The following is an 11,693-nucleotide window of genomic DNA, read 5'->3' on the forward strand; positions in this document are numbered from 1 at the left end:
ACCCACAAGCTATAATTGACAACATTTATTCATAATGGCTTAAAATTAAAGTCTATAATATAAATTAGAGATGGGCCGAATATTCGGTAAATATTCGGTATTTGGCATATTTGGCAAGTTTTTCAATGTTCGTATTCGGCCGAATAGTTCGGTTATATTACCGAATATTTACCGAATAAACAAAGTAAATAAATAGCCTTTGCCTTTGGCTAGTCTGTGGCCAAGAGTACGACCATTTATAATAAAAAAAATATATAAAAAAAATAGCGTAAGTTGTTTCGTAATTCATGGGAAAACGACATCCTATTTCAGGATTCTAAGGAACAAAGGGGTTATAAATGCGTTAAATGTAAGTACCTACAATAATTATGTAAAAAGGTAAAAATAGCATAGCTTAAGAAACAAAAATAAAATTTTTCTTATGCACTAAATTATAAGAACATTAAGAGCCTTAGTTAGTACCCAATGTACCCATTAACCCAATTTTTTAACTCTAAGCCAGGATTTAAAATATGGTGGAACCGAATATTCGGCCGAATATTCGGTTCGGTAACAGCTGAACCGAATGTTCGGCCGAATATTCGTATTCGGCAAAGTCTGTATTCGTCCCATCTCTAATAAAAATGTAGATTAGGGTTTGCTGACAAAAATAAAAATAATAATATTCTTGAGAAAATTCAAAATAACTTAATAGATGAGAGAGATTAGAAATACTTCCTGTGCCTACATTCCGACGGTCGTCAGAAAAAAGTTGCTTTGACAATGACATTGACATTTGACAGTTTTCTGTTCTGCGATTTTTATCGTTCAAGCATTTTGTCCATACGTTTTAATTTAATTTGTAAAGATTAAACATAGCAATTAATATGAAAGCTACAGTAGGAAAGTTACTGGAGAAGATTTAAACAACAATTACAACATTATGATTTATTTGAAACATAAAAAAAATCAAAACAAATCGCCAAAAATATCAAAATGACATATTTGATTTTACTGATTGCATTGGCAGCCGCAGGGGTCGACGACGGACACCAAGCCACCTGCTGGCACGTCGCCCTCGAATACTACGTAGCCAATGACTGGCACATTGCCACACACGGCAGTAGGGCCTTGGACTGGCAGTGAGCCTACGATGGCAACGTCGCCGTATCCGCATTGCTCGCTGGTGCCCTGAAAAATAAAGTTATTGGTAAGTGTGAGGCGCCCTTGAACGTCGGGTCGCTAAGTCCTATAGGGTCAAGTGCACAGACTGCACAGATGCATATCCATATTAATATTACATACATACAATCACGCCTGTATCCCATAAAGGGGTAGGCGCAAAACACATGAAACCACTAAAGCTTCAGTGCCACTCTTGGCAAATAAGGGGTTGAAAGAAAACGAAACTGTAACATTGCATATTAATATTATAAATGGGAAAATGAGTGTCTGTTTGTTTGTCCGTCTTTCACGGCAAAACAGAGCGACGAGTTGACGTGATTTTTTAAGTGGAGATAGTTGAAGGGATGGAGAGTGATATAGGATACTTTTTGTCTCTTTCTAACGCGAGCGAAGCCGCGGGCAAAAGCTAGTTTATAAGTGTGTTTCGTGCGCTTGAATGTCGGGTTGCACCCGAGCCTAAGTACGTTTTCACATTATCCGATCCGATATCGGATGTTGGAAGTATTTCAAATGCATAAATCAAATCGGCTTCAATATATGGGATATCGGTCCTACATCCTGATATCGGATCGGATAATGTGAAAACGCACTAAAGATCAAGTGTGCTGCTGCATGTAAGATCTATTGTAAATAATAGGTATCTTTTCGTTACATCTGTTTTTTGGTTCTACAAAGGGTTTTAATCTAAAATTTAACGTTAAAAAATGTTAAAATTTTGAGCTTAAGAAGAGGTAACAAACAGCTGCACATCATTACAAATTTAGATAATCTAGCATAATTCACAATAATGTTTCAAGTTAGTATAAAAATAGAATATAGTATAGGTTAAAAAATTTTGAGTTAAGAAGAGGTAACTAAACAGCTGAAATAAATGATATTTAATTTAATTTAATTATTCTCACATCTATAATAGGTATGCGTAGTAAGCATACGTGGGTAATTAGGTATCGGATGATCTGCTAGAAATATATAATTATATTTCTAACCCCCGACGCAAAAACGACGGGGTGTTATAAGTTTGACGTGTCTGTCTGTGTGTGTGTCTGTCTGTCTGTCTGTCTGTGTCTGTCTGTGTGTCTGTCTGTGGCATCGTAGCTCCCGAACGGATGAACCGATTTCGATTTAGTTTTTTTTGTTTGAAAGCTAAGTTAGTCGGGAGTGTTCTTAGCCATGTTTTATGAAAATCGGTCTAGTATGTCGCGGTCGGGGTTTTTTCAAAATTTTAATTTTTGTGGTTAGGTTACCCTTAAATTTAAATACGTACCTGCACAACATTGTTGCAATTATTTCCAAAATTGAAATTCGGCGCACCTAGGCTGCCCAGATTGATGCCATTGCCAGCGTTGCCTAGCGACAGGCCGCCATTACAGTTGCAGTTGGGGTTACTGATCGAGAAAGTGGGGTTGCCAACAGCGAGGCCTAAGTTCCCGAGGTTTAGGCCTTGGGGTTGCGATTGGCAACCGCAGTTGTTTAGGGAGAGGACAGTTTGGCAAAGAGCATGCTGAAATAAAAAAAAATTGAAATAGGTAGTTTTGCTTCAATAGTTTATGGTATGAAACTGATGTCCTGACACTGTTTTTCTGTAGTTTTTATAAAAATTGCACTAAGAAAATTCAAGAAAAAAGCGTTTCGGTATGTTTGTACCTATAGTTAACATTATTCTCATTATAACATAAGGAATTTAATAAAAAGTTGTCTAGTGATGTATTTTTAATATTTATATTAGTACTTTTTGAAAAAAAAAAAAAAATCTTTTTTAGGGTTCCGTAGTCAACTAGGAACCCTTATAGTTTCGCCATCTCTGTCTGTCTGTCCGTCCGTCCGTCCGTCCGTCCGCGGATAATTTCAGTAACCTTAAGCACTAGAAAGCTGAAATTTAGTACCAATATGTATATCAATCACGCCAACAAAGTGCAAAAATAAAAAGTGGAAAAAAATGTTGTGGGGGCCCTTACATGTAAAGTGGGGGCTGATATTTTTTTTCATTCCAACCCCAATGTGTGATATATTTTTGGATAGGTATTTAAAAATGAATAAGGGTTTACTAAGATCGTTTTTAGATAATATTAATATTTTCGGAAATAATCACTCCTAAAGGAAAAAAAAGTGCGTCCCCCCCCTCTTGACTTTTGAACCATATGTTTAAAAAATATGAAAAAAATCACAAAAGTAGAACTTTATAAAGACTTTCTAGAAAAATTGTTTTGAACTTGATAGGTTGAGTAGTTTTTGAGAAAAATACGAAAAACTACGGAACCCTACACTGAGCGTGGCCCGACACGCTCTTGGCCGGTTTTTTATTTTATATTTTCTACAATAAAAATAATTATTTTCATTTTAACTCGCAATCGTGTGTTTATTTTACGTGTGTTGTAAAAAAATCGAGACTAATATACCTATATTTCTTGTAACGGAACATACATACTTACAGATTTATTTATGTTTTAGTATTAGATAATAAAAGTATTAAATTACCTGTAATAAGCAAGCGACAACACAAATAGATAACTTATTAATCGACATTTTGAACGAATCAGCCAAAAATAACGACTATGCGAAAACCTTCGTATGTGTTATATATATAGTTTTATATTTGAGACTTTGCATAACACGTTATTGCATTTTTTAAAATTTTACATAATAATATAATTAGTTTATCGATAAATATTAGTGATAATGTGGGGCAATGGTGATAAAATTTATTTGTTAACGCAGATAATATGATAAATAAAGATATTGTATTTGAAATAGGTCTTTTTTAACCCCCGACGCGAAAACGACGTGTTTTGAAAAGTTTGACGTGTCTGTCTGTTTGTCTGTCTGTGTGTGTGTGTCTGTCTGTGGCATCGTAGCTCCCGAACGGATGAACCGATTTAGATTTTTTTTGTTTGAGAGCTGAGTTGGTCGGGAGTGTTCTTAGCCATGTTTCATGAAAATCGGTCCACTATGTCGCGGTCGGGGGTTTTTTCAAAATTTTAATTTTTTGGTTAGGTTATTGTATAGTGCAAGTCATAATTAGTGTATCATGCTAGAAGGGGCCAATGCGACACTTTCTTTAGAAATTGACACTTCCCGTCACGTCTAGCATGAGACCCTTATTAACACAGTGGCCTGTGTCACAACAGTGACATCATAGATTAAATATAAGAAGATCATACATCCCATACATTAAAATGCGACCGCCTGAGAACGCGCATACACTACACCACACATAGATGGCGCCACAAAAAAATGTCTTGTAGCTTTCGATTATACTTATAGTTAAGTGTCACTTTTGACATAGATTTATGGCTCGAAAGTGACACTTAATAACGCCAATCTACAAACAAGGCATTTTTCTGGCATTTGGTTGGTTAAAAGAGTTACCCGAACTACCCGAAAGTTTACAAACTGCTTGTTTACGTTCTTAGGAAAATGAGCCAAACCTGCCAAACATTAAAGAGGAAAATTGGATACACGTTTTTATACACCCTGTTTTTAGGGTTCCGTAGTCAACTAGGAACCCTTATAGTTTCGTCATGTCTGTCTGTCCGTCCGTCCGTCCGCGGTTAATCTCAGTGACCGTTAGCACTAGAAACCTGAAATTTGGTACCAATATGTATATCAATCACGCCAACAAAGTGCAAAAATAAAAAATCGAAAAAATGTTTTATTAGGGTACCCCCCCTACATTTTTTTTTTTTAAATCTTTATTTAATTTGAAAGGGGTTTTATCACGCAGTGATTATGTCACCCCCGTTTAAATCTACCTTATGCTAAATTATAACTATATTTTTAAATAAAGTTTGCACAGTGCCCTGGCGTCATCGGACAGCGGCGACGCCAAAACGCTGTTACAACTACCTACATTCCTTGAAATTAGACTAGTCAACCCGCGTCGCTCGGTCTCGTTGCGGACACATTCCATTAGCACATGTTGAACATCTTCTATACAATCACATTCTGGACAATTTGGTGAATTAGTCAAACCCATTAGGTATTTGAATTTGTTCGTTGGAATGTGTCCGGAACGAAGCCTGAGGAGTGATATCACATCTCTTCTATTAAGACGACCCTTCTCGAACCACGGGGATCGTGGAGGCTGACATTGTATTGTTTTATACCAAATACCTTTTGTGAGAGATATTTCATCAAAATATTCTTTCCAAATTTGTGTACACCTAATTTTGACTTCGGTAAGCAGTTATACGGTATACCATCAGTAATCGCTAGCTTCGCCGCCCGGTCAGCTTCCTCGTTCCCCGTAATACCGACGTGAGAGGGTATCCATTGGATGGCTACGTCTCTGTTTAGTGCTCGAAATTTACAGATTGATTCAAGGATAGTGAAGGCTATCGGATGCCCTCGACCAGTCGAGGGTAACCGAGCCAAATGTGACAGGGCACTTTTGGCATCTGATAAAATTACGAATTTGTCGTGGCTTATAGTTTCTAAATATGATAAGGCTTCTGCTATAGCGACAAGTTCACAGTGCATTATTGATATATCAGTGTTTATATGAAATCTAACATTTACATTAGCCTGAGAGTCATAGAAAGCCGCCCCGCATCCCTTCTTCTCCTTGGATCCATCAGTAAAAATAGTATAATGTGAGTCATACCTACTTGACAAGAATTTACCACATAAATCATATATATTTGTCCTACTTAATTGTTTTTTTGCAGACTCTAAACCGTCAACAAACACATTGATATTAGCCGACAAATCATATTTGCTAATCCAATCAGTTAACAAGTACATATGTAATTTATTGTGAGATTGAATTGGATATTTACAATATTGAAGACTGATTTCAATCAGCAACGGTATTTTTTTCCTTCTCCAGTACATATTTTGGCAAGACCGACTTAATTCTTCTATAACCTGCAAAGTGACATTATTTTCGAATGATTTAGCTCTTAGATAAAATTTGGCAGCCAGATATTTCCTACGAAGTGTAAGTGGCACCAGGCATAGTTCACTTTCCATGACATGGATTGGAGTACTGCGTATAAAGCCCCCTATTACCCGCATAGCCTGATTTTGTACTCTGTTCAGCTTACATAGGTGACTTTTAATGCTTACATCGTAAAGAAAACATCCGTAGTCAAATCTACTGCGTATAATTGATATATATAAACGCCTGAGGTGTGTAGGGTGAATACCCCATTTTGACCCCGCTAAGACCTTAAAGATATTAAGAAATTTTTGAGTTTTATCACGTGTTTCATTTATATGTCTGCCCCACTTTAAGCTCCGGTCTAACCACATACCTAAATATTTCACGCTGTCTACTTGTTGTACCCTGTTATTATCTATGTGTAAGTTAACTGTATATTTATCTATATTTCTAGGATGACCTCTTGTAAACACACAAACCTTTGGTTTCCTATGCGAAATATTCAAGCCTAATTCTTTTACGGTGTTATTTAATAAGGTTAACGAATTCTGAACAATGTTAGCTGCATCAGTCACACTTTTGTCGCTAGCATAGAGTACAAAGTCATCCGCGTATTGTGACACAAATCCCTTTCTTATTTCTTTACAGACGTTTATCGTAGCTATATTAAAAAGCAACGGGGACAATGGGTCCCCCTGTGCCAAACCAGTTCCCGTAACTCGAGTTAACGGATCTTGGCCTGTCATCTCAATAGTCAATTTACGTGAGTGAAGAAATTCCCATAAATATTTACAGATCAGACTGCCTACTCCCAAGTTATCCAGAGTATTTAGAAGGCTAGTTAAGTTAACATTATTATAGGCACTGTCTATGTCGATAAAACAACCAACTGTGACAAATCCGTTAGTATATGCGTCTTGTATTCTTGAAACTAACCTAGTTAAATTGTCCATGCAAGAACGGGATCTCCTGAAGCCCACTGTTTCTTCTGAAAAATAGCCACCTTTCTCCATGTACCATTCTAATCTACGAGTGATGATTGTGTGGACAAGAAGATCATACATCCCATACATTAAAATGCGACCGCCTAAGAACGCGCATACACTACACCACACATAGATGGCGCCACAAAAAAATGTCTTGTAGCTTTCGATTATACTTGTAGTTAAGTGTCACTTTTGACAGATTTATGGCTCGAAAGTGACACTTAATAACGCCAATCTACAAATAATCGATGGCAACAAGGCATTTTTCTGGCATTTGGTTGGTTAAAAGAGTTACCCGAACTACCCGAAAGTTTACAAACTGCTTGTTTACGTTCTTAGGAAAATGAGCCAAACCTGCCAAACATTAAAGAGGAAAATTGGATACACGTTTTTATACACCCTGTTTTTAGGGTTCCGTAGTCAACTAGGAACCCTTATAGTTTCGTCATGTCTGTCTGTCCGTCCGTCCGTCCGCGGTTAATCTCAGTGACCGTTAGCACTAGAAACCTGAAATTTGGTACCAATATGTATATCAATCACGCCAACAAAGTGCAAAAATAAAAAATCGAAAAAATGTTTTATTAGGGTACCCCCCCTACATGTAAAGTGGGGGCTGATATTTTTTTTCATTCCAACCCCAACGTGTGATATATTTTTGGATAGGTATTTAAAAATTAATAAGGGTTTACAAAGATCGTTTTTTGATAATATTAATATTTTCGTAAATAATCGCTCCTAAAGGAAAAAAAAGTGCGTCCCCCCCCCCCTCTAACTTTTGAACCATATGTTTAAAAAATATGAAAAAAAATCACAAAAGTAGAACACTATAAAGACTTTCTAGAAAAATTGTTTTGAACTTGATAGGTTCAGTAGTTTCTGAGAAAAATACGGAAAACTACGGAACCCTACACTGAGCGTGGCCCGACACGCTCTTGGCCGGTTTTTATTGAATTCCGTTAACTTGAAGGAATAAGGAATTTATTAATTATAATATAAAGCAACATCTGTTGTCGGTTTATAATTGTCGATAATAATATATCTAGACTAACTTTCAATGTGGTACATGCATGACCTTACGAGTCCTAAAATTCATTATATTCTTTTAAAGATTTATGTCTATTTTTTTGTATGGGATGGATATATCTACTAAATCCATAATCTCTGGTTTTGCGTTAAAAGACCGATTAATAAACAGACACACATATTTTCCCATTTATAATAATGTATGTAGGTATCTATGTATGTATATTTTTTATATAGGTATAGTAGTGTTACTACTAAAAAAAAACAAATCAAAAAATATTTTATAAAATAATTTGATTTGTTCCCTACGTCGATAAATGGCAGCACCATCTCTCTCGCTATATCGTAATCCTGCAAAAGGATTCATATAGGAGGTGCAAGCACAAATTGCTCGCCCTGGTCAGAGGCGCTAGCCTTCAGAGATAACATACACTAGAGAAATTTCGACGGGTACCTCGGCGGTCGGGGTGGTGTAATGGTTTGAGCACGTCAGCCGCCCACCACAAACGCCTCTAACATCCACCCGCCTTCGTCAGTTTTCCGTGATCATGATGCATGCAACTGCGGCGAAATATCGGGAGCTCGACAAAAATCAAAAAGGTAATCACGGTCTATATCCCGGTCAGTATAAATTTTAAAACATATCAAGCTAAGAATATGGCCTGTTTATGAACGGACAAGAGGGGGCAAAATAGAAATACAAAAATCTGTCAAGGTGGTCAAAGACATGCACTAACCTTCTCTCCGGGAGTCAGGAACTGCAGGCAGGATTGGCTGGGGTCCACACTTCATCACAGAAGCACAACCGTTTTCGCACATGTCTTATAACAGTCTGTCATAGGTGTCAACCACTAATTAGAGGGCCGCGCGGGCGGGGCGAGGCGCGAGGGGAGACCCGGGTTCGATTCCCGGCTTCGCGACCAGTGGGCTTGATCGCTTTTTCTTTAGTGTGTGGTATCTATTTCAGTTTATAATGTATGTATGTATTGAATTTATTTACATCTACCTTACTGATCGTCCGTGTGGGTTAAGAACCACTCCCTTTCCTCCCCACCTATGGGTGTAGCAAAAGTCGACTGTGGGATATGGGTTCAATTGTGCTATCAAAATTTCATTGCTATACTACAATTTATTTTTATTTCTTTCCATAAACGTAAAATTAAAATATCGTGATTCATATTCACGTTGTTATTTTTTATTAGTTATACAGTGTGTAAGCTTTATACGGGCGATTAATTAACCACACCTGGAATTGATTAGTATCACCATTAATTAAGAGATGTTTTTGAGTTTGTTGCGATGTCAGTCAATGACAACTGTCAACGAGCGTTTATCGAGAGTTTATTACGTTTATTACATATTAAATAAATAAATAAATATTGGGGGACACCTTACACAGATCAACTTAGCCCCAAACTAAGCAAAGCTTGTACTATGGGTGCTAAGCGACGATATACATACTTAAATAGATAAATACATACTTATATATACACAGAAAACATCCATGACTCAGGAACAAATATCTGTGCTCATCACACAAATAAATGCCCTTACCGGGATTCGAACCTGGGACCGCGGCTCAGCAGGCAGGGTCACTACCGACTGAGCCAGACCAGTCGTCGTGACCGTGAGTCATTAATAAAATTATAAATTTTTTAGACGTATGTATATATTATATTGACCGCGATGCGTTCGCTGAAAGTGAACCCAGCCGGCGCGCGAAGGAGGGTAGATCGCGCGCTGTCTACGCAGCGTTTGACATCCAGCCGCCTTCTTCAGTGTTTTGATTCGCCGCCTCAAATCTCTCAAGGAAGGTGGTTTTTAATTTGTCTGTATGTTTTTTTTAATGTTTGTTCCACGATATCTCCGTCATTACTGGACCGATTTTGATTTTTTTTTGATTGAATATATATGCATACAGATTGGTCCCATTTTTCTCAGAACCCAGTTCTGATGATGAGATCCTGGAGAAATCGCGGGAACTCCTCAAATCTGAAAGGCACGCTTATAGTGACTTTGGTATTTTTATAAGAACAGCATGCACTTACGCCTTAACACTTAAACCCTAAAAACCTTAACGGTATACGTATATTAATTTGTGTTGCCATCAAATAATTAAAGTGTATAAAGCAGTTTTAAAAAATACCTACACATTTCTACATAATCCAACATTCGCAAGTAGCTTTCACCAGAACCCCAAAGGCGGCGGTTTTTAGGGTTCCGTAGTCAACTTCGGACCCTTATAGTTTCGCCATGTCTGTCCGTCCGTCCGTCCGTCCGTCCGTCCGTCCGTCCGTCCGTCCGTCCGTCCGTCCGTCCGTCCGCGGATAATCTCAGTGACCGTTAGCACTAGAAAGCTGAAATTTGGTACCAATATGTATATCAATCACGCCGACAAAGTGGTAAAATAAAAAGTGAAAAAAAATGTTTTGTTAGGGTACCCCCCCTACATGTAAAGTGGGGACAGATTTTTTTTTCATTCCAACCCCAACGTGTGATATATTGTTTGATAGGTATTTAAAAACGAATAAGGGTTATTAAAATCGTTTTTTGATAATATTAATATTTACTAAAGGAAAAAAGTGTGTCCCCCCCTCTAACTTTTGAACCATATGTTTAAAAAATATGAAAAAAATCACAAAAGTAGAACTTTATAAAGACTTTCTAGGAAAATTGTTTTCAACTTGATAGGTTTAGTAGTTTTTGAGAAAAGTACGGAAAACTACGGAACCCTACACTGAGCGTGGCCCGACACGCTCTTGGCCGGTTTTTTTTTCTTAAAAATTATTCGTGATCATGTTGCATGCAACTGCGTCGAAATATCAGGAGCTCGGCGTAAATCAAAAAGGTAATCAAGGTCTTTATCCCGGTCAATATAAGTCTAATATGGTCTAATGTAAAAAAAAAAGTGAATCATTCAAAACTACTTAAAAGTAATTTAATACATTTCTTATTCTTATTACTAATCAGTAATCGCATACCGCTATATATATTATTTGACAATTTTAAGTATATGTTTTTCGTACTCAGAAAAACAAGGGACAAAGAAGTGATCGCAAAATGTTATTGTTTTTGCTTACTTTGTGATTTATTTTTTTAACCCCCGACGCAAAAACGAAGGGGTGTTATAAGTTTGACGTGTCTGTCTGTCTGTCTGTTTGTCCGTCTGTCTGTTTGTCTGTCTGTGTGTGTGTGTCTATCTGTGGCATCGTAGCTCCCGAACGGATGAACCGATTTTGATTTATTTTTTTTTGTTTGAAAGCTGAGTTAGTCGGGAGTGTTCTTAGCCATGTTTCATGAAAATCGGTCCACTATGTCGCGGTCGGGGGTTTTTTCAAAATTTTAATTTTGTGGTTAGGTTATTAATATACTGTACTGTACTCAATAGTCATTATTTATTTCAGTACTTACTTTGTAACTGAAGTGGAAAAATTAAATTAAAAATTGGGACACTTTTTTTCACCTTGTAGCATTGAAAGGGCTCGTGATTATGAGCAGGAATTATTTTATTCTTATCGTGAAAATGCCCATTAAAGACACTGTATAAAAGGCATATAATATACAAGCATTGCGAGATGTGAAACAGACACATTGTTTTGTACTATTGATAGTACAAGAAGATTAACAAACCGGCCAAGAGC

At 37.1% G+C, this 11,693-nt stretch overlaps 1 protein-coding gene across 1 annotated transcript; it reads right to left on the minus strand.

Moving 5' to 3' along the window:
• Nucleotides 1-912: 912 nt before the first annotated feature.
• Nucleotides 913-3,702, minus strand: LOC125238947 (chorion class A protein PC292-like). The gene is made up of 3 exons (XM_048146446.1): nucleotides 3,640-3,702; nucleotides 2,429-2,665; nucleotides 913-1,170 (listed from the first exon to the last, which is right to left on the minus strand). Exons 1-3 carry the CDS (start codon nucleotides 3,685-3,687, stop codon nucleotides 991-993), a joined length of 465 nt encoding a protein of 154 aa, XP_048002403.1. The 5' UTR covers nucleotides 3,688-3,702; the 3' UTR covers nucleotides 913-990.
• Nucleotides 3,703-11,693: the final 7,991 nt, after the last annotated feature.

Source organism: Leguminivora glycinivorella, chromosome 24 (assembly GCF_023078275.1).
Source record: "Leguminivora glycinivorella isolate SPB_JAAS2020 chromosome 24, LegGlyc_1.1, whole genome shotgun sequence".
NCBI classification, from domain to species: Eukaryota; Metazoa; Arthropoda; class Insecta; order Lepidoptera; family Tortricidae; genus Leguminivora; species Leguminivora glycinivorella.